This window comes from Etheostoma cragini, chromosome 17 (assembly GCF_013103735.1).
Source record: "Etheostoma cragini isolate CJK2018 chromosome 17, CSU_Ecrag_1.0, whole genome shotgun sequence".
Taxonomy (NCBI): Eukaryota; Metazoa; Chordata; class Actinopteri; order Perciformes; family Percidae; genus Etheostoma; species Etheostoma cragini.
Window position 1 is genome coordinate 16,922,491 of NC_048423.1, and position 22,907 is coordinate 16,945,397.

Consider the following 22,907-nt stretch of genomic DNA (forward strand, 5'->3'; position numbering starts at 1 on the left):
CTGCAGGATTCCCAGGAGGAGGGGTTACAGGGCAGGAGCGGGTAATCTGATCAAGAAAGGTTGGATGAAACATACTGGAGCTGCTTTAATAGCAACAAATGACACAGGCCATTCTGGGGGGGGCAGTCAGAAATGTCTTGTAGCTCAATTTGGATTTTGTACTCGAAACAGAAAGTATTTGGGCTGCAAGGGTGGGCCTCTCATTCCATATTGAATACATACATAAACATGCCTTTAATTAGTAGAGATAGTATCTGCAACAGTCAATCATGCATGGCACTAAATACTTCATAAAAATATTAATTAAAAATAATAATCAGTTTTTAATTATATAAATAAGCAAATCAAATAAACAAATTAATCAGATGTTGTAATAAACACAATGCCACATACTGTTATGTAACTACATCTCCCATAATTAAAAAACTAAACAACTTGCTGAATATTTAAACAAAAATAATACTATGTACAAAAAATCTGTGTTATATCTTCCAAAATTTGAAAAGCCCTACACCTGTATGTTTATCTGTGTAGCCTACACGAATTCCTGACTGCGCACTTGTGTTTTTCTTCTTTTATATTTCACTCTTATTTATCTCTGTCCTGTGATTTCCTTTATTTTGTTATTTATATTGCTCGCTCGGTTATTATTATTTTAATTTAATGAACAGAGGTACACATCAACTGTATGTACATATTGTTTTTTTGTTTGTTGCATTGTCTTGCCTAAATACAAAACGACATCTCCCATAATGCACTTTTCATTTCCTGCTACGCGTGTAAATAGCGCAAAAGCCCTGCGAATAATGAGGACCGTATGGATGCCTGTCATTAAAAACAATAAACACGATTTATTTTGCATCGTAGGGAGTTGACACGTTTTTTTCAGTGTGCTTATTATCGGTCAGAGATGATAACTTGTATGTGTAAACGGAGCTGTTTTGTGTGGTGAACTAGAGAATCCATGACAGATCTAAAGTATTCTGCCTTGTTACAGTTGGTTGGCAGCACCTTCAGAGGCGAGCTAAATCAGTTCATATAGCTAGCTAGCTGCTAGCTCCAACCCTAACCGAGCTTACAGTAGGTACATTTATTTAAAGTAGACATTGCAACACTGAAGGCATGAATAGGCGAGAAGGTAAGTCCAGAGTCTGAGACATAACTAAGAATAACAACGTTATTAAGCAAGTTGTAACGTTCCTGTTGGTTGTTGTCCTCAGTAGCATGGCGTGTAATGCTTGTAAATATCAAGCTAACATAACATGCGGTATGCTCACGTTAAGACTGCAGTGAATTGATTTGCATATAGATGTCTTAAGTGCCTGACCACAACGTTAACTCAAGTTAAGTCATTTGTTAGTAGTAGAAGTGGTGGTCCTAGCAACGACAGCTATAACCCCACTATCAATTATTTTCATGTAATGGTGAATTGGTGCACTAATGTCTCTTTTAGCTAATTAATAAGTTGGTCTACAAAATGTAAGACTAGAATGAAAATGTCAGAAACCCAAGGCTATGTCTTCAAATAGCTTGCAATGTCTGGCCAGGAGTCCAAAACCCAAGGCAAGTCACTTCACCCTTGTGTTGTCCTCGGGTCAAATTGACCCGTTTTCCTATATCATTGTTTTTTTTAACTACCCGAAATAACATGATTGATTCCTCACAACGCTCTTTGGCAGTACATATCTCTACTTTCTTTAATTTTGAGGCGTCTTATTCAATTTATAGCACTTGTGTGTTTTTGAAATAGTATTGAGTAAAAGTTGACATATTCCAGTCTGTGATTATCCATCAAGACACATTCCTTTCATTTTAGTCTAAATAATTCCTAATTTCTGCTTTTCTAACTAAAACATTAGGTAGAATTTCCTATAAAGGAGTTTTATTGACCATAAATTCCAAAAATAACTGTAAAACTAAATTTAATAAGTTAGTGTTACGTAGTGTTGAAAACGGCAAAAAAGTAACAAAAACACAGCCTAAAAAGTGTTGAAAAATGGGATAGAAAAACAAAATATTTTAAAGAAAACTGATAAAAAAGCGTCAACAGAAGTGTTAATTTTCAATTTCAACGGGAAGACAACACAAGGGTTAACTGTCATAGAAAACTAAAAATTGGCAGATAAACATGTTGGATAAGCTGGAACCCATAGATAAACTGTTAATTTATAACCACGTTGAAACCATTCATCATTTTGTTTATTATTATTTAAAACTGCCATAAACAATGAATCTACTGTCAAAATTGTTGCAGATGAAAACATCTGTAATGGACTAATTGTTTAGAAGTTCAAAGTTCATGTTTACGCGTCAAAGAGTTTGTGGACTTGGTAGAAACTGGTTTAAAAAACAATGGTCAAAATCAGTCCAGCAGAGGCCAAAGTATCCTGAGTTTTAGTTCCAGAGTTTGTATTTCAAACTCCATGCCCCCAGTTTGTAACACAGTCTTCAAAATAAATAACTACGTCTTCAGCACAAGCCAAAATAACTAAACTGATCTACATGTGCAAAGTTGCTGGAGGGCCTCTTTATTTTGACCATGCCAGTTGAATGATAATGAACCCAAACGGCTCTATTACCTGACTTTTTCCTCATGTCAGGTGAAGGATGTCCCCGGAGAAATGCTGATGCAGGGCAGGACCGGGACGCGAGTGCCGACCCATCCTCACCAGTCATTGCTGCTTTCAAAGGTGACTGCATCGCCAGCATTTTGATTGCAGTTTCCCCCCACACATTTGCTGTACTTCCTGTAAGTTCAGAGATCAGTACTTAAACTAAACGTTTTGTTTCCGTCTTTTAAGTTTTCCAACAGGAGCTTGACACCAAACACGACAAATATGAGCGTCTTGTCAAGATCAGTCGAGACGTCACCATCGAAAGCAAGAGGACTATTTTTCTTTTACATAGAGTGACCAGGTATATACTACTGTTACAAGACATGGTAATTGATGCGGTTTAGTTTGGGAAAAGTAATATATATATATATATATATATATATATATATATATATATATATATATATATACACACACACACACACACACACACACACACACACACACACACACACACACATACACACATACACACACACTACCGGTCAAAGATTTGGGGTCACTCAGAAATTTCCATTGCACTCCATTACAGACAGAATACCATCTGAGATCAGTTGCATTGTTTTTCTAACCAGGGCAGTAGTTTTCAGATTACATTATGTGCTTACATAGTTGCCAAATGTTTATTCAATGTTTTCTCAGTTAGTTTTTTAAAATGATATCATATTAGTGTACAGAATATGCCTTTGGAACATTGGAGGTATGGTTGCTGATAATGGGCAATGTAGATATTGCATTAAACATCAGTCGCCCACTCAGATCAGCTGGTATTCTGTCTATAATGGAGTGGAATAGAAATTACCAGATAAGCGGACAAGGATGGATGGATGGAATATATTTTACAGATATTACAGCGGCTTAAATTTTAATTAAACTTAAAGAAAGCTGTGTTCCAGTTTCTGGAAACAGCTGTTTGTGTTGGTACATAAGGACTGTCCAAAGCATTGGAATAACCCAATGTAACTAGTGTTTTAAAGAGGATTTTAAGGTGATGTTTATCCTGCATTTCATCATTTCATTCTGTTTTATTCTCTGGATTGGAAGTGTACCAAATGCAGAGGATATTCTGAACGAAGCAGACGTGAAACTGGATGCAGTCAGGCAGAAAATCGGTCAAATTGCTGAAGAGCTCCGAGGAGAGGACATCTTCCAGTTTCACAGAGCTTTCACAGCAGGTGAGATTCCGTACACCTTTTTTTGTTTTTAGAAAGACAAATACGCCCTTAAATAAACTCTGATTGTTTTATTATCTTATAATATGGAAGTGCTGCATGAGAGTGCATGTAAAAAGATTACGTTGATTTAAAAAATAATACAGCAAAGATACCGTGCATCAACCTAAAACCCTTTGGTAATTGTTTTTGGCTTACTCAATAAGCAAAGAGGATTTTAATCACAAATTGGACATGTTGAACTTCCCAGATCAGTGTCTGTATTGCATTAAAAAAATAAATGTCAGGAGTTGTGCAAGTGTCAAGCACCATTTCTTTCCCCATCTTAAGTGACTTAAGTGAAATATTCAAAAGAATCAATCTCATACCCAGCTCATTCATACTGCTTAAAATCTTAGATATAGCTTTATATCCAGATAATGAGAAACATGAATTTTCTAGCAGAAATATGCAGCTAGTAACTACTAGTAACTAGTAATCCCTAGGGATGGCGGTCGGTCCACCACATTGGTCCAGACTAAATCCATCTCAACAACTGTTGGAGAGGCCGTGACACTTGGTACAGACATTAATGCCCCCCCCCCAATCTGTCTTTCAGTGTTAAATCAGAAATTCTCATCTCATTTACCTTTTATTGCAATTAAAAAATAGTCATCGTCGTCCTGCATGCTCTCCCATTAGCACATTGTATTACAAGTTCAAACACCCTCCCCATTTGATCACATGCTGATCAATTCTATCTCTCATGCTGAATGAGATCTTTTCTAACAAGGCCACCTTGTGTAGCTGAATAATCCATTCATGAAAAGGTGTGTGTGTGTGTATATATATATATACATACATACATACACACACAGCTTTTCATGTATATATGATGGGGGGACATGTCTCGCATCAATTTCTTTCAACATAATACATTCCTGAATTGAGAAATGAGCTCCAGCAAAGGAGTCCTAAACTTTCACCTCAAATGATCTCTGCTGAGCTGCTATCACCTCAATCGTCCTATTTGTCTTTTAGATTGATTGCAAAGTCACTGATAGTGTGAGAGCGTGACCTTACTGCAGGCTCATGATAGACACACCCTCTGATAAACTTGTTTTCCAACTAGCAACAGTATCAGTTTTTGTTAACGTAGCCAAAGTGTCTGCAGTGTTTGGAGAAAAACATTACTGGGAGCAAGGGTGAGCTGTTATCTAGCAGCTGGGGAAGTCATTTTTAGATTGTGGCCACTCAGGAATCAGTGCTGCATCCTCAGCGACGTGACCATTGGCAGTCCCCAACAATTAGACCCCCCCCCCAAACCACACACACACGTCCAGTCATGTTTTTTATATAAGGACCGTTAAAGATATTGCGGTCTAAATGGGAACATAATTGCCACTGATACCAGGGCTGCGCGGCTCTTTGATAAGCTCTTTAGCTGTACCCAGCTTGCGGCTATGAGATTGTGCACAAACGTACTGGTGAGGCTTTTCCCATGGTGAACCACACTATGGTCACACATTAAGCTCAATTAATCTTTAAATCATATGTGGCTATTCATCATCTCATCCAGTCCGGCTAGACAGACACTCAGCCCTCAACGTTTTCAACCTGTGTTCCAGCAAAATCCTCCCAGTTTCCACTTGAGTTTTCCTTGAGTCATTGTTTAGACATCTGTAGTCATGTTTTTTTTTCTAATAACACAAACCGCTTCTGGCAGTAAGCTCAGGAACTGAACTCCGCCTGCCTGCCTCAAAGCCTGCGTAACCTTTTCATGTCATATCCTGTCTGCCTCAGACGGAGTTGTATGCTCTCTTCTCCCAGGGTCACAGCTGTGGGGCCATTGGCAATGTTTAGATGTGTGTAGTGTTCTTTTGTTGTTGATAAAGGTTAGGAAAAAATGAGTCAAATGACTACTGTACTTGTACATCCTTCATGAGGATAGGAAAAAGTTCCTTTTAATAAGCAGTTCATTCAAATCCCGACAACACTGACAAAGTAAGTATTTACCAAGTATTTCTCAAAGTTTAAAAGGTAAAAACTGTCCTCCTACACAGAACATACTACTACACAGAACCTAATACTACACAGAACCTAACATTACACAGAACCTAACATTACACAGAACCTAACATTACACAGAACCTAACACTACACAGAACCTAACACTACACAGAACCTACTACTACACAGAACCTAACACTACACAGAACCTAACATTACACAGAACCTAACACTACACAGAACCTAACACTACACAGAACCTAACACTACACAGAACCTGAAACTACACAGAACCTACTACTACACAGAACCTAACACTACACAGAACCTGAAACTACACAGAACCTACTACTACACAGAACCTAACATTACACAAAACCTAACACTACACAGAACCTACTACTACACAGAACCTAACATTACACAGAACATAACACTACACAGAACCTAACACTACACACAACCTAACACTACACACAACCTAACATTACACAGAACCTGAAACTACACAGAACCTACTACTACACAGAACCTAACACTACACAGAACCTGAAACTACACAGAACCTACTACTACACAGAACCTACTACTACACAAAACCTAACACTACACAGAACCTACTACTACACAGAACCTAACATTACACAGAACCTAACACTACACAGAACCTAACACTACACACAACCTAACACTACACACAACCTAACATTACACAGAACCTAACACTACACCGAACCTACTACTACACAGAACCTACTACTACACAGAACCTAACATTACATAGAACCTACTATTACATATAACTAATATTACATAGAAATGATATTTCATATAACCAATAATTAATATAAAATATAACCTTATATTACACAGAACCTACTATTACATATAACTAATATTACATATAACCTAATGTTTCATATAATTGATATTACACAGAACCTAATCTTACACAGAACCTAATCTTACACTGAACCTACTATTACACAGAACCTATTACTACATAGAACTAATGTTACATAGAACCTAATCTTACACTGAACCTAATATAACATACTGTACCTCACTCTGCTTACCAAGGGTGCAGCTCCTGGGAGAACTGTACAGACTTTCAGGTGCAGCGCGGTTAGCCTGATGAACCCACTTCTTTCCCTGAGCTAAAAATAGCACAAGGTGCTGTGGACATAAAACCGAGTCAGTTCACAATCAGTTGGTAGGAATGTAAACACACGTCTACGCAATGTTGAATTAAAAATGACAGAAAACTCTCATCTGAAACAAGCCAACTGTTCTGTGTTTGACAGACAGTGTGTTTTATTGCTCAGAGTGGGAAGCTGATTGGGAAAACATTTCAGTGGGTCCTTTAATAGTTCATAACGAGCAAACCGTTAAGTCAAGTCAAAGCATGCGGTTGGCTACGCTGAGATAGGAGACCCTTTGAAGATCAACTGCTGCTCCGAAAGTAAACTTCAGACACAAAGTCTTCCGTCCTGTGATTATTTGATTGTTGTTTACACAGGGCCAGAAAACAAACGAGGGCTCATCTCAGCCTGCTACAAAAAATGGCCACTGTTGTTCACTCAAAAGACAGCGACAGGAAGCAGGTTTTATTTGAATCATTATCTACATCTGGGATCTACACTGTGCAGATACCATGTAGTGTTTATACACACTGTACGTGCTATGCTCATTTAATACATAATGTAGTTGACCTCCTTTTTAGTAATTGTAGTCATTTACTGTAAATAACAAATATAAATAAATAGAGGAAATAAAGGCGCCCACTGTACCCGAAAACACATTTAGATTCTGGAGCAGTGAAATATTTGGATGTATTTTCTAATGTTTTTTTAGTGATTCTTTTCTATGTAATTTTGCTTCAGGGATCCAGGAGTATGTGGAGGCCGTTTCTTTCCTGCACTACATCCGCCATCGCAACCTCATCAGCCTGGAGGAGATCAACGCCAGCCTGGTGTTCATGAGGACAGAACCCAAGGTACATTTCAAAGAAGACTGGGGTTCAGCTGCATGCGTTGGTTTTGTCATTTCATTTGGCCAAACTAACTCCGTATTAGTCCATGTCATGGCTGCAGTACAGACTAAAGAGCAAGAAATGTTTTTTCCTTTTTGTTATTTTTGTTTTCAAATAACAAAATTAAAGCTACATTGTGTAATATTTGTAGTTCATTATACAAATCTGTATTGCCATTCACAAACTTGTCCTTTTTAAAAAAAAAAAAAACCACCATCATCAATTTCAAGTATTACTATTGGCTTGGAATTTATTTTATTATTATACTTTATTAATCCCACAAGGGGATTAATAACACTTTACACTCTGTTCTTATTACAAAAAGGCCTGAATTACACACACATGCTCAGGACCTATACATGCACTAATGGAGAGATGTCAGATTGAGGGGAAAGGCGCCCCGAGCAGTTAGGGTTTAGGTGCCTTGCTCAAGAGCACCTCGGCAGTGCCCAGGAGGTGAACTGGCATCTCTCCAGCTACCAGACCACCACCATCCTTTGGTCCATATGGTGACTTGAAGTAGCGACCCTCCAGCCCGACTCCCTACGGACTGAGCTACTGCCACCCCCATGTACATGTACGTGTACGCCTGCATGAACCGGGGTAGACCCTCCAGAATTATGAGCCATCTTGAAATAAGTTTGCCGGTAAGTGACATACAGGCTATACTGCGCCGCCTTCAGTGCTTTTCTCTCAGTGCCACTGACTGTGAGGAATGCCCGGGAGGGAGACGATTATGTTACTGCTGACAGATTTGAAAGCCTGTTGCCTATTCTAGAGGACATGTAACAACAACGCGACAAGCAAAAAGACCAAAGTATAATATTGGAGTGGCTTTTCCAAGATGGAAAGAGCAAGGATTTTAAAAGGGATGCCAAAGTCGCCCGCTTTCTTCTCGACAGGTAATTGTGTAAATTAGAAGTTTTATAGTTGCGGCAGACTCAATGAGGTGGGATCAGGGGAGAACTTGCTTCCACGCGTGTTCTGCGTGCCAATAATCAATGTCCACAATTTGTCAGCATTTCGGTGTTCGGTGTTGACCCATTTAGTTTTTTTTCATTAACGGCCTGGTCATCCATTTCAGCCCATTTCATTCCTGGTTTAGTTCCATTCATTTTGCTTGTCAAACAATTCAAACCATGAAACGACTGACATGACAAAAAGCTGTACGTTTTCCCTGTATTTCCACACCCCTGTGTACCTGTGGCTGATTCCCTCTATGTCTTCCCAGGTAATGCTTCACCCAGTGCTCAAACATAATAAAACTGCAGATTAATTAACATAATGGTGGTATATAAACAAAACCAAACAAAGTCATGCAATGGCTCCAACAGTTGCTACTTGCTTGGCTATCAAACTCACTACAGGAATTTATGTTAAATTATAATTATTACGTTGGTAGCCTAGCAGCATCTATCTCCTTCTCTTAAAACATCCATGGTCGCGTCCTGCTGTCTCTCCTACCTACCCCGGCCCCCACACCCTGTCCCCCTCCCCCGCTACCTGCCTGCAGTGCACATGAGGAGAAAGGAGAGAGGGGAGGGGCTGCTCCTCAGTCACAGAACAGAAGAGAGAGGACACTGTTTTGGTGTCCACACGAGAGAAATACATTGCGTGCTCACCAGATAATACTGGCGTCTTTTTAACAGAAAATCGCCCGCCCATAGGCAGAGATTATGTAATGTTCATAACCTATGTCTTTTTAGGACATTTGTTTTGGGGATTTTTCTATTCTTTCTCATCGTGCTTTGGGTTTGGGTGGCAGCAGCTTAGTCTGTAGGGAGTTGGGTTGGGAACCGGAGGGTCAGTGGTTCAAGTCCCCATACGGACCAAAGCATGGTGGTGGTCTGGTAGCTGGCGAGGTGCCAGTTCACCTCCTGGGCACTACCAAGGTGCTCTTGACCAAAGCACCAAACCCTCAACTGCTCTGGGTGCCTTTCCATGGGCAGCCCCCCCCCCCCCCCCCCCCCCCCCCCCCCCCCCCCCCCCCCCCCCTCTGACATCTCTCCATTTAGTACATGTATAGGTACTGAGAATGAGTGTGTAGTTTAAGCCTGTGTGTAACAACAGAGTGAAAACATTGTAATTTCCCCTTGCGGGATTAATAAAGTATACATTATTATTATTTCATCGCAGGGCTCAGCTGAAGCCCTGCAGCCCGGAGGTCAGGTCCTGACCTTCCAGGTGACGCCCTCCGACTACCTGCTCGGCGTGGCCGACCTGACCGGAGAGCTGATGCGGATGTGCATCAGCAGTGTGGGCAACGGCGACATCGACACGCCCTTCCAGCTGAGCCAGTTCCTGCGGCAGATCCACGACGGCTTCTCCTACATCGGGAACACGGGGCCGTACGAGGTGTCCAAGAAGCTGCACACGCTGCGACAGAGCCTGGGCAAAGTGGAGGATGCCTGCTACGCCCTGCGTGTCCGCGGTTCGGAAATCCCCAAACACATGCTGGCCGACGTGTTCTCCAGTAGGACCACACTTCTCGACCCGGAGGAAGGAGTGGTTTAAGTCCCGCACAGCTTCCACAGCATTGTTTATGTTCTCTATGGTGTCATTGTCTGCTTTGGGTCCGCTCCAGTTCGATGTTTGGATGCATTTTTAATGGGATTTGACAGATGTTTGATGTGGTTCGTGACACGCTGGTTAATTTTGTTTTTGTTATTACGATAAAAACAGTGTTACAATAGACAATTATTTAGCTTGGATAAAGATCTGATGACCTCAATTGTTTTGCATGAATAAAAGTTGTGTGCCAAATTTGCCATGGTCTCCCAAACTTTGACTGCTTTAATAGTGTGTATGTGTTTATTTCTTTCTGCCTTCCCCTCCATTAAACAGATAATCTTAGGTAGAACCATTGCCGAACTAATTGCACTCACTTCATTCCGTGTGGAGAAGGAACATTGTGACCTTTGTACATTGTACGTGCCTATTCTCTGGCTGACACACACACACACACACACAAACACACAATTGCCCACCACCGTTAAACAATCCTCACCACGCTGCAATGATATACATTTAGGAGCATGCTGAGAGTCTTCCTGTTTCTCCATTATCTGATGGTGGCAATTATTACGATTCAGCGCTGTTCATGGATAGCCACAGAGTAGTGTGCGTACTCTAATCAGTAACTGAAGCTCTTGGTTGTTTGAGGACACAAGATTTAACTTATGAGAAAGTGTTACTTGTGAGTCTGATTAATCAAACTACAACGTGACTGCCCCTGTGCAGGTTTTTCCAGTCTCTATCCTGGACAGCAACTGTTGTGCTTCAATTGCGTCCTCATTATGAGAACATCATCTGGAGCTATTAGATAAAAAATTGGCATTTGATTAATTGTGCTTTACGTATAAAAATGTAAGCTACTCGACATTTAGTTGGGAATAGTTTCATATTTGTACGCAAATAAGATCATATGTCATTTCAGAGCTTTAGCAGCTCTTTCGTATAGACTGAGAGAGAAGGGGTAATAATGTAATTTAATGCTGCCACCTGGTGGCCAATAGCAGTACTACCTATGTACGACCACACTTCCAAAAGGCAATGCTATTCCTGTTGAATGGAGTTTTATTTTGCTGTCTTATTGTATTCATTGTATTTTATTATTTTTTTAATGGGTTGTTGAATTGTGTGTCAATCAATTAAGCAACCAAGGAACATCAATTGGATGGTATAGTGTGTTTTTATAGTGTAATATTTAAATAGTATTCAAATGGGTCTTAGAAAGGCTCTGTGCTCATGCTAACCACCCAGTTTTTATTTTCATTTCAAAGAAATGAACTTTTATTTGTAGGGTGAGAGCACATAGACTCTCACTCTAATATTTTTGATGTTCCTCTGTGCTGTTGAAAAGTGGCTGCCATATCCAACGCCTTTTTTCCAAAATAGAGAGTATCTGTGCCAAATGTCATGCTTGCATACCGAAGTGAAGGATTAATCTGCTGCACTACTCACACTGAGAAATGATTGTTTTTCCAATCCCATACCAGTTTATTTCCAAACTTGAAATCAAAATGACTGCTGTGAAATTCTCTTTCAGGTTTTTAAAACTTTAAATAACCTACACAACATTCAGTTGGTGGATTTCTTTGCCAAAGGACATGAAGTGCTTTTAATCTTTAATACTGGACAGGCGATCTCACTCTACACTCTATGTGTGGCGATGGATGGATGTCGTCCTTTCTGCCACACAGCCTAGCTCTCTACAGTGTAGCCTAACGTATAAATCCTGCACTGTGTTGTTTCGGTTGAACTGAGCTCTTTATCACTGAGACTTGTCCATCAGCCAGCCACGCTGAATGAAAGGAACGTTTGGACTAGTTGGGAAAGAGGATGAAAAGACTCTGCTCTCTGTGGGGTCTCTTCTCATTCACTCCCTCACTGCTTAAACAAAGAAAGGCTTTTGTTTTTCGATCAGGATGTCAAGGGTGTCTAAAAAATATGCAAAAAATAACATGCATTTTTGCACACAATTACTTGGCCTACATATTTAATGGACAGAATTCACTTGGATAGTCGGCCTTAAAGCGTCAAACGATCAGGGACACAATGTGTCCAAACATGCAATTGGTTGATGTATTCCATTTAGAAAATGCAGGGAAAATATAACTACATAGGCCTATGACACAACAAAAGAGAACAATAAAGGGTAGTTTTATTGCAACAACTTTTATCATGGCTGCATTTGCAAAACAAAATAACAAAACATAACTAATACCATAGTCTTCAAAAATGAACTATTTTTAGCCAAGATTTGTAACAGTGTAAAGGTTATTTAATTTAAATGTGAACAACTTTACTACAATCAAACTTTGAAAACAGAGCCTATACAAAACACACTAATGATATAAATAATGTTCATTATAGGCTACAACATCCTAAGTTTGCACATTAGAACTTATAATATCGTTTATGTGACTGTAACGCAGTTGGAGTTGGTAAGATGAGCATGTTTAACATGTTATTGCTCTTTTCCTCAATCAGCTGGAGTCCTTATGGTCAAGAATAAATACGGCGTAGGCTACAGTGGCCTGCATAAGTTTACACAACCATGCTAAAGTTGATTAACAAAGAGGAATAAAAAAACATCTTTTGGCAATTGATCTTAATGCCTTAATTAAAAAGAAATTAGGAAAATCCTACCTTTAAGGACACCAATCTTCTTTGTGAATGAATAATGTATTGTAAATAAATAAATGTTCTTCCTTAAAATACAGGGGACATAGCCTACATATACACACCCCTGTGTTAAATTCCCATAGAGGGAGGCACGTTTTTATTTTTAAAGACCAGTTAGTTCATGGATCCAGGACACTATGCATCCTGATAAAGTTCCCTAGCCCCTAGAGATTGGCATGGGAAACTTTCCATAAGATGCAAATCAAACCGTGTGGAGGGGGGGGGGGGACTTTATCAGGATGCGTAGTACCCTGGATCCAGGAAGTAAGTGACCTTTTAAAAATAAAAATCTGTCTGCCTCTATGGGAATTTAACACAGGGGTATGGATACTTATTTCCCCCTGTATTTTCAGGAAGAACAGTTATTTATTTACAATACATTATTCATTCCCAAAGAAAATTGGTGTCCTTAAAAGGTTGGATTTTCCTACATTTTTAGAATGAAGGCATTAAGATCAATTTCCAAAAGATGTTTTTTTATTCCTCTTTTTTGAATCAACTTAAGCATGGGTGAGTAAACTTATGTAAGCCACTGTACATATTACCAAGCAGCAGCAGCAGCTCCGCCCGCTGTGGTCACTGGATGAGGCGGGCTGAACGAGTCTGGAGTCAAATTCCAGAACACGTAGGAGCTCCTCGCGCTGCTCCAGCACGACGCACGACGCAGCGCATAACGGATTACTGACCAACTCATCGATGAGACACTATTTATGTGCATTGCCTACTTTTGCCATTACAGCACACCATGGGATGTTTTTAGCATTTCCATTTCATTTTTCCTACAAGAAACATGACATGAAGAGCTTTTGTTCCCGGGCCGCCTGTTCATGCCCAACTGGACCCACTTGTTTGCCGCAGAGGAGAAATGTAAGAATCTGAAGTACGAGTATCAATACGTGTCAGGAAATGTTTATTATGGACAAAGCAGCGCGTGTAAAAAGCCGGTTAGACACGTCATTCCACAGTGGTGGGAAAGAATAACAGCCTGGGTTCATTTTTCCACAACGGAAGTGAGATCAGTCCCGTTGCCTGGCTCCACTTCTTCTAAAACATGGTCGATGGAGCTCCATGCAGAGCCGGGATCTGATGTTCTCCGACCTGTGGCCACGAACAGCTTGTTGTTAACGGAAAGATGTTTGCGGGACTGATGGGGCTGGGATGGCACAGTAACTCTCTGCGTCACCCCTGCCAAGTCATGGAAGGTAACAAACTACCTTTCTTCTTCTCTTCTTTTCTTTTCTAACTATCAAATGCTGTCTCTCACAACAATCCTCAGTAGATGATCTGCAGAAAGGACCATGATGGTGATGATCACGAAGGCTGGTTGGGATTTTACTCAGCAGATAAATCACTTTAAAATGGTAAACAAGTATAATCTTTAGGAAAGAAAAGAAGGCAAAGTCACTGGTTATGAGGATACACCAAAGAGCAGACAAATAGCAGTAGGGGGTCCTTACATAAGAATGTGCAGTGGGCCCAGATATTAACTATTAATAATATTAATGTACTATTAACAGTCCAAACGACACAAGACACTCAACCAATACAAAACCTGCTATTTGCACTGTGATTATACTGTAAGTGCCCCTGAATAAACAGTGTCAGTCTGTCTGTCTCTGTCTGTCTGTCTGTCTGGAGGAACGGTGTCCTTCACTTGGTTCCCCACACTGGCATCGACCCTCAGTTAAGTCTTTTAAATGAACTGTTTGCATCACTCAGGTCCCAGACGCCAAAGGCTCCCTAACATGAGATGAGTGCGAAGTGACTAAATACTTGTGGACGCCCCCCCCTTCTCTGAATAGACAACGTGGAGACACATGATGGCACGCCCTTGTTTATTATCTATCTTGCATGACTTATTTGCCTATTTTGCATACAGACTTGTCTGAGACATATTTCTGTTTCTGATTGGCTGCCCATGATTACTTGTCTTTATTTAAACCGGGCACATTTAAAATCTCTGTAATCATGATTACTAGGGTTTGATTCCTTACAATTACTTCTAAAAGTAACAAGATGTCACACTTTTTATTCATTTTGTAGAACAAATATCCCCGTCAAACATGTAACCAGCATTTGACATCAATATTTATTTATATTATGTTGTGCTACAAAAGCACAGCTATCCATCTCCCACAGTAAACAGCTGGTGAGATTACTGTAATGTTTTATCTAACAGCCTGTAGAATGTGTGGGACAATTCAGCCTCTACAAGAAAAGACGTGCCGTTTTTTACACATTGTTGACATCTCAAATACATCAAATGAATCCATATATCAAATGATCCAAACTCTAAGTTATAGGATAGGATCGGGTGATAAGGCTCTGTGGCGATTACACGTTTGGTATAATGGATGCTGATGTCAAATTGTCAGTTAGTTGACAATGTTGTCATTTAACTGTAATACGAATCATGTTAAATAGTATTATAGGGTGTATTCATTTTCACAATGTCAGTCTCTTGCTGCTGTATGTTCACACCACCCAGCTCAACCATATTCAGATGGTTTATGATCCTCGTGGGACCGTACAGGAAGTGTGGAGCTGTTTTTTGTTTTTTTTAAAGGTCCCATGACATGGTGCTCTTTGGATGCTTTTATATAGACCTTAGTGGTCCCCTAATACCCTAATTCTCTTTCCCGAAATTCAACCTTTGTGCAGAATTACAGCCACTGCTCTAGTCCCACAAAGAGCTTTCCTTAGTAGGTTTCATTTCTGAGTCTGTAGCTATTGAGGGGGGGCAAGGTGGAGGGTGGGGTATGGCCTTGTCTAACTGCCACTTTACTCATTTGAAAGCCATGATGTCTCTCTCTCTCTCTCATGGGTGGGTCAAATTATCTGGGCGGACCAAGCCCAGAAATGGGAGGTAACCTTGCTCCTTATGACCTCATAAGGAGCAAGATTCCAGATCGGCCCATCTGAGCTTTCATTTTCTCAAAGGCTGAGTAGGATACCCAGGGCTCGGTTTATACCTATTGCCAATTCTAGCCACTAGGGGACCATAGGCAGGCTGGGGGAACTCATATTAATGTTCAAAAACCTCAAAGTGAAACTTTCATGCCATGGGAGTCTCACCAGAGCAGGGAATTAAATCTGGATTGTCATACAAAGTTTCCTGTCAGCCATTATAGACATTTTCCAGACAGATTGATAGATTCCCATCTAAGTACCCATTTGTTACATTTCTATTCAAAAGACTTTCACTTCCCTCTTTCTGTTGCTGTGGTTGGTCACAAGTGTTGAGGTGGTGCACATGCACCGAGCAGTGCTGCTTCTCAAGAGTCTGCTGACATGCAGATCTGCTGTTATGTGTGTGTGGGTCTCGGAGCTTGTTCCTCAAATGTTTGTTTTCATGAGGTCCTCTGCATTCCTCTGCTCTTTGGCCGAAGCACTTTCAACAACCAATGCGATGTGGTGTTTAACCTAAGGGCTCCAAGGAAGGCCTCTCCAAAGATAAATAATCTGGCCTCTTCTGGTTGAGATGCCTCGTTTTCCCACACTTTGTGCAGAAGTACGTCAACATAAGCAACAAGCTGCAGTGAGAAAGCTGTTATTGTTAGAGTGTGCCCCCGGTGTTGAACCACTTTAGGTCTCCTTTTGCTTGTTTGCCGGAATTCCTGTCAAAACTATTTTAGCACAAAGCCTGACAGGAAGCTGCAAATGACATACCTCTAACGGGTTTCAACTGAGATGGAGATGCCCCCCAACACACACACACACACACACACACACACACAATGGGCCTTGAGGCATTTCCTTCCCCTTTACTGAGAAGAGCGCTCTTTGTGTAATCGAAGCATGACAAGGACACAGTAACGCTTTCTATCCTTCCCCTTTCGACTCCGGAGCTCTTTGACTCTCTGGAGCAGACTCTGTGTTGTATCTCGATCCCACCAGATGGTGGATGGTTGTGTTTAGTGTACCTACAAAAGGTGTTGGGTTTCTTTAATTGGTTATGGAACAGTGGCCACGTCTGCAAAGAAACACTAATGGAGCTGTGTGAAACCTGAGCTTTAAGCGCGGTGGTCCCAGTGGACAGAAGACTCGACGCAGACACACATTCACAGCTTGGGTACGATGGGAACACTCCTTTTACTTTCACTGCAAACCCTGCCTTCCAATCCGTCTAACATCCCAACTTGCCCTTAAGTGGTGTGACTCTCCAGTCACATGAGAGGTTTTAGGAGTGACATCACTGCAGGTCATTGGACTCTTGAGCAGGGGGGCTTTGTAGTGGTCATGGTTTGTTTGATGCCCTCCATTCTTGTCTTCACACACAGCTAAACACAGAATTATCGTAGAAAGTAAATAGTAATACAAGTTGATCTCCTTACTTGGTACAGATGTGTTTGATTGCGACTAATTTCTAAGTGTGGTATTATGCTTTTTTCAAAAAAGTGTAACAGGGTTTTACAATGACTAGTGTGTATGCCCCCAGTGTTTTCAGTACAAACGTCTGTGTTTCAGTGTGTCTCTGTGGGTCTTGAGGGAGTGTGTGAGTGGGGAGAGAAAATTGAGAGCCAGAAGTGAAAAAGAGCGCGGCGCAGCTGTACACAAAGGGGCTGTTGATTCCCAACATTTCAGACTGTCTCCCTCTCTGAATCCTACACATTCTATGTACTAATCACGTGGCGCTGCAGCAGGTGTCCAGCTCTGAACACACACTGGTCTTTATCATCCTGCTCCACTTTCAGACAAATACTGTTTACGCTGATGTTTTATCACTTCCATGTCTGTCTCCAGTTGTTTTGAACCTATTTCTGTCTGAGACCCCTCCCCTATGTAAACCTGTAACATGTTTCCATCCTGTAACAACATCAGGAAACTCAGTAACGTTATTAAGAATACAGCCTTCATTTATCTTTACACCTTTCTGCGGTTCAAAGGAAGTCACACATTTCCCAAACAAAAGATAAGGACTGTCCCACTTTGTTAACAGTGGACCTGAGAGCAAGATAGGCTAATTGATTTTAATTTTATGTTTGCTTGATTAGTTTGACTAGTGTCTTCCTGTCCTCCCTTATCACAAATCTGCCCATCTTGAATTTAAAGCTGCACTAATCAATACTGTCAAAAGAATTAACTTTGAATCAAATGTACATACAGTTTGTGAAATTAGTTGCTAATAGTCACAAACCCAAACAGAAGTATGACCGGTCTGCAGTTCTGCATTAGCCTGACAAGCCAGACCCACATCAAGATGTTGGTTCTGGTTCCCCATTGGCAGGGCTTGATCCGAGGGGCGGGATAAACGGTTGTCTTTTAAATTCCCTTTGCACCCAATAGGATGGAGCTACAACCAACCAGAGCAACGCTAGTTGATAGATTAAACGTTTGCCGTATTCGGTTCGTAAAACTCCGAACACTGCTTTCCTTCCTTCCTTTTTTTTAAGAATGACTTGCTTAACATCAAGTCGCGGAACCGTCGCAGCTCTGCCATCCTTATGTTGAGCCCGCCCACCGACTCTATACACGATGTGAGCCAACGGAGAGTTGCTAGACTGACCCTGTGTGACTGACCCTAGTGACTAGTGTGCATCTAGATTTCTAGGCTAGTTTGATTTTCAATCGTCACATCCTTGCCAGCATCACAGCAGACTGTTTTCAGTTCCAACATGAGTCCAATTCATTCAGCTTGACTTGCACTCCCCCCCCTTCAGCATTGCCTGCCCGGCAGTGGGAGAACCTCTGGTTAGGTCACATGGTTGTGCTTTCAAAGATAAACAAATTCAAATGCAACTTCAGGAAATACTGTCCATGTAGACCACTCCTCCACCGAGAGGTGTGTCTTAACTCAAAATGACTGTGGGGCCTTGGTATTTCCCAACAGCTGGTGCAGGACTCTGGGAAATGTCAGACATCTGCACAAGTTGTTTTTTCACTCAGTTAGCGATGCTAGCTTTAAGGGTAGCGGTGTGGGTAAAGTCATTTTGGTTTGGTTATATCCCATTCAGAATAATAACAATATGGTGTTTTTCATTCTTGTGCAATTGGCAAATTTAGCATCACATTTCCTGATGTACTCAATGATTACACAGTTAATCCTGCCAGTTCTATGAGCTTACTCTTTATCTACCTCATGACCGTGTTGTCCAGTTTAATGGTTAATCTCTGTATCGACAGGTGGCAGAGCACCCGGGACAGCTGGAGGCTCTGCTCGTAAGAGGGTGCACCGCCGACCAGGGTACATGAGAGGAGAGCAGTCCAGACTACAGAGCACTACTCATGGCCAGGAGGAGGAGGAAGGGAGGACCCCTTGCATTAGGAACGGAAAATCTGGACATCACACTGACATCACAGAGGGAACCAGCGCTCAGAGGACACCTGCTGTCAATGTGTCCTTAATGAATCAGCATCAGCCTGAGAAACTCCCATGCAGCTACCAGAAGAGTAAGAGTCTTCCCTGCTCTGTTACCTATAAGGTGGACTACAGTACCATTAACGGTACATCCAGCCACCATGGTCCGTACTTCTTGCCCCAGAATGAACTCAGGTTAAGCCCGAGCCCGGCCCCCCGGTCCTCACCTGAGGACTCCTTTAACTCCAGCTTCAGTTTCATCCAACAGTCTCTCAACTCCAGCCGAAGGACAGACGCAACCACTGCCACACCATCCTGGGAGCCAGAACCACTAAACCAGTCCACTAAAGCACCGAGTTCACCTCTAACCAAATCAGCAACCTCATCCACTGAGCACATTGTCTTAAAACAGTCAACTACTGTCCAATCAGTGTCCTCCTCCACCCTAAGCAGCCAGGCAGAGAGAGAGGAGCTGTCATTAGGTGGGAGGTTTTGGCGGGAGTGTTTGTGGGGAGGCAGGGAGGTTACGCAAGACATGCCGGACTGTGACTCCCAATCTCTGGACATAGAGATCACTTCCTCACTGTCTGTGGACTCAGACACCGCCTCCGCCTCTTCTGTCACCTCCGGCTACGAGAGCGCCACGCCTGCCTCGGACCAAGGCTGGGACAGCCTGGTGAAGAAGTACGAGGGTGTGCTTCAAGACTGCCTCCAAAACAACCGCACTCACACTAAGGTGGGCATGTTTGGCTCCGGATGTGAGGACGATCGGGTTTATTAAATCAATCCCAAGACCACATTCTGAACCACATCAACAGTTCTATTTAACCCTTTTTTTAACACTATTATCGTTGTTTTTTTTCAAAATTGTTGTCACTGTTGTGGGGGCTTTTTTTGACGATGATGTTTGATTATATTTTATATTTCTTATGTTGAAATTTTCAGCGCTTATTTTGAAAGGATGGAATAGTTTGACTTAAGAGATCAATACTACTCTCATGTCCGAGAGAAGTATTGATCTTCTCATCTACCTCTCGGACGAAAGCAAATAAGCGTTTGTCCCAAAATGTCCAACTATATGTTTAAGAACAAAATAAAAAAAGGAAAACAGTGTGCAGGTTTTGCTGAGGGTAAAAACACTTCACCAAAACTACAATATTAACATAAATGTAGCTCTGCTAACTGCAGCTCTAGACTACACAGCATGCTTCAACATTCAACTCCTTACAGTAAGTTTTATCTCCTCGGGTTGTTTCATTTGATTGTTTTTAAAGCCTAGAAGAAATTAAACTACCCAGTATTTTTGCAATAAAAAATATTGCTGATGAGATGCAGTCAGAGCAGTGACACTTAATAATGCTAAAGAGCTGTTAAACTTCATATCCAGTCCTCAACTTACTGACCCGGTCACTCACTGTGAAATGATGGTCATTGCACCCACACCTTTATTTTTTTTGGTCTGTTGCGACTGTTTAAAGAGCATTGCCCTCTGGACTGTTGGGTAATCTGTTCTGTCTTCTGTCTATTGTGTCTCCCTTCTCAGATTGAGTCCATGATGATGAAGCTGCAGAGGCTCCAGCAGAAAGCCATTTTGGATGACGACTATGACGCAGGTGAACTGAGTCTTTGAGTTGAGCCGTTGCTTTAATAAGTAGGTCGCTTCAGCTCCTGTTGTGGATGGATTGTAGTGAGCTCACTTTCAACTAACTTGTATTTCTATGTTTTATGCCCTCAGGAACATTGTTATTCTCAGGACATATACATATATCAGTTTGACGTTTTGAATGAGATAAGATATGGGAACTCCCCCAGTAGTCTTTAATGGATTTGTTGCAAACTGAATTGTGAAGTTGTGGATCATCCTGAGACGTTTGATAAAGCATGTGAGGCTGCATGAAGAAAGTCATTTGTTTCCTGACTAGTTCAATTACTTTTACTGTGATTAATAACTATATGATTTGTTATATTTGTTTTATATTTAACAATGTGGCCTGTACAAAGTGTCTATTATTGGAAGATTAGTACAAATGATACCTTTACTTTGATGATTAGTGTGAGGATGATTGGTATGACAGTTGAGTTGACCCGGACTTTGATAGTAGGAGTTTCTCTGTATGGTAAGCTGAAGATTTGAACAGTCTGTCGTGATGCCTTCATGGGAATGCTTACCACCTAAGATTAATCAGCCGAGTTACACTAAAAACTGGACATTGTGAAACTACAGAAAGTAGTGCAGAGAGCAGTTAAAGCTGAAAGCAAATCCACACTTATTTACAAGTAAAAACCTGGTGCTTCTGGGGCAGTGTGAACACAGATTTGTTTTTCTTCCTTCACTTTTGATGTTTTAACTTTGAAGACTTCGTGGGAAAGAACCAATGAGTCCGGAAACCTTACAAGTTTAATCTGGACTTTATTTGAATCTGTCTCCAGAAAAAACAATGTTTTTCTAGCTGGCCTGAGCAAAGTTTACTTTTAAAAGAGAACTGTGTATTCAAACCTATTTTTTTGGACCTCGTGACAGAAATAAAAACCAACATCTGCTGCAGACCTGCTGTAGAGATTATTGGGTCAGTGGGCCTTGTCAGGTTTTTGTTTGCTTTTTTTAATATTGTGCATCACGAACCTTTCTCTGACACGTTAAACTGCCCCCCCTCCCTCATTAACTTCTCTGTTTTTCAGTCAGCAGCTTTGCATAAAATGAAACAAGAAACAGGACAGTTGATTGGATTTTTTTGCTGATAAACATCTGGATGTTTTACCCTCATATGGTTATCATTGTGTCATCAACTCAAGCAAAAATCAGAAAGGTTATGTTGTTGTTTACTGGGTCAAGAGATTCTTAAGATTCAAATGCTAGGAATTATATCTTCTTGGTAACTGCGAGCTGATAATTGTTCAGTATTGACAGAAGTTAGCACTCTAGTTAAGATATATTTGGTCACTGAATAAGGAGTAGTGTGTGTGCCAACACGTTATTTCAGTGAATGTGGGCTACATGGATGTTATTATCTGGAGAGTAATCAGATTTCTGTACTGTCACAACTTTCTACATTGACTTTCTGACTTGAACCTACTGTATAGTTGCTAATAACTGAAATTTTAGCAAATGTTGCTTCATGTTATTCAGTATATGCATGTGTGTTTTCAGCGGAGCGTTTTGGGAAGAAGCTGGAGGAGCTGTGTAGGGAGCGAGGTGCTCTGACGCTCGGTTTACCCTCCAGACAGCCCAGCGTGGCCTTGTTTCTCCAGCAGCTCACACAGGTGGTGCACAGCGCCCTCCAGAGGGCAGACTGTGGTCAGTGCAGGTCAGTCACACAGCCACTCCAGGATGCATTATGTATGTATACACAACTCACACTCTGCTGAGGTCTCAACCAGCCATAAATCAACGTAATGTTCTGTAGTTACAGGCATGCTAACTTTAAGTCAAAGCTAATCCCAAAATAACCATAAACTACTGTTTTAATAATTATATTTGTCCCTTATCGACATATGGACAATCACGTTTAAGTTAAATGTGAACTGAAAGTTTTTTTTACATGACTTATTTATTTAGACAATCTGATACCATTACATGGTGATAACCAATAGCACAGCATAGCTACAAAGCCCTA

The 22,907-nt window shown here is 41.1% G+C and overlaps 2 protein-coding genes across 6 annotated transcripts in view; both read left to right on the top strand.

Annotated features, from left to right (window-relative positions):
• Positions 1–765: 765 nt before the first annotated feature.
• On the top strand, positions 766–10,572 carry tsnax (translin-associated factor X). 3 transcript variants are annotated; one of them, XM_034898822.1, is made up of 6 exons: positions 766–1,138; positions 2,601–2,690; positions 2,802–2,916; positions 3,660–3,790; positions 7,660–7,777; positions 9,941–10,572. In XM_034898822.1, the coding sequence occupies exons 1-6, from the start codon at positions 1,123–1,125 to the stop codon at positions 10,320–10,322; spliced, it is 852 nt and encodes a 283-aa protein (XP_034754713.1). In that variant the 5' UTR covers positions 766–1,122; the 3' UTR covers positions 10,323–10,572. The 3 variants fall into 3 exon arrangements, with proteins under 3 accessions (XP_034754713.1, XP_034754714.1, XP_034754715.1); XM_034898823.1 differs by having other exon boundaries at positions 7,660–7,772; positions 9,945–10,572; XM_034898824.1 differs by having other exon boundaries at positions 7,660–7,765.
• A 3,016-nt stretch (positions 10,573–13,588) lies between these two features.
• disc1 (DISC1 scaffold protein) overlaps positions 13,589–22,907 on the top strand; it is a 49,986-nt gene continuing 40,667 nt past the window's right edge. For 2 of the 3 annotated variants that reach the window (XR_004660133.1, XM_034898220.1), the window contains exons 1-5: positions 13,590–14,078; positions 14,109–14,197; positions 19,119–20,029; positions 20,837–20,906; positions 22,442–22,598. Coding sequence is in view for 1 of the 3 variants with exons in the window: in XM_034898220.1 (XP_034754111.1) it covers positions 14,047–14,078; positions 14,109–14,197; positions 19,119–20,029; positions 20,837–20,906; positions 22,442–22,598 (1,259 nt within the window). In the remaining 2 variants the exon portion in view is untranslated. Of the gene's footprint in view, positions 14,079–14,108; positions 14,198–19,118; positions 20,030–20,836; positions 20,907–22,441; positions 22,599–22,907 lie in introns of all 3 variants that reach the window. The other variant, XR_004660134.1, reaches the window with a different exon arrangement.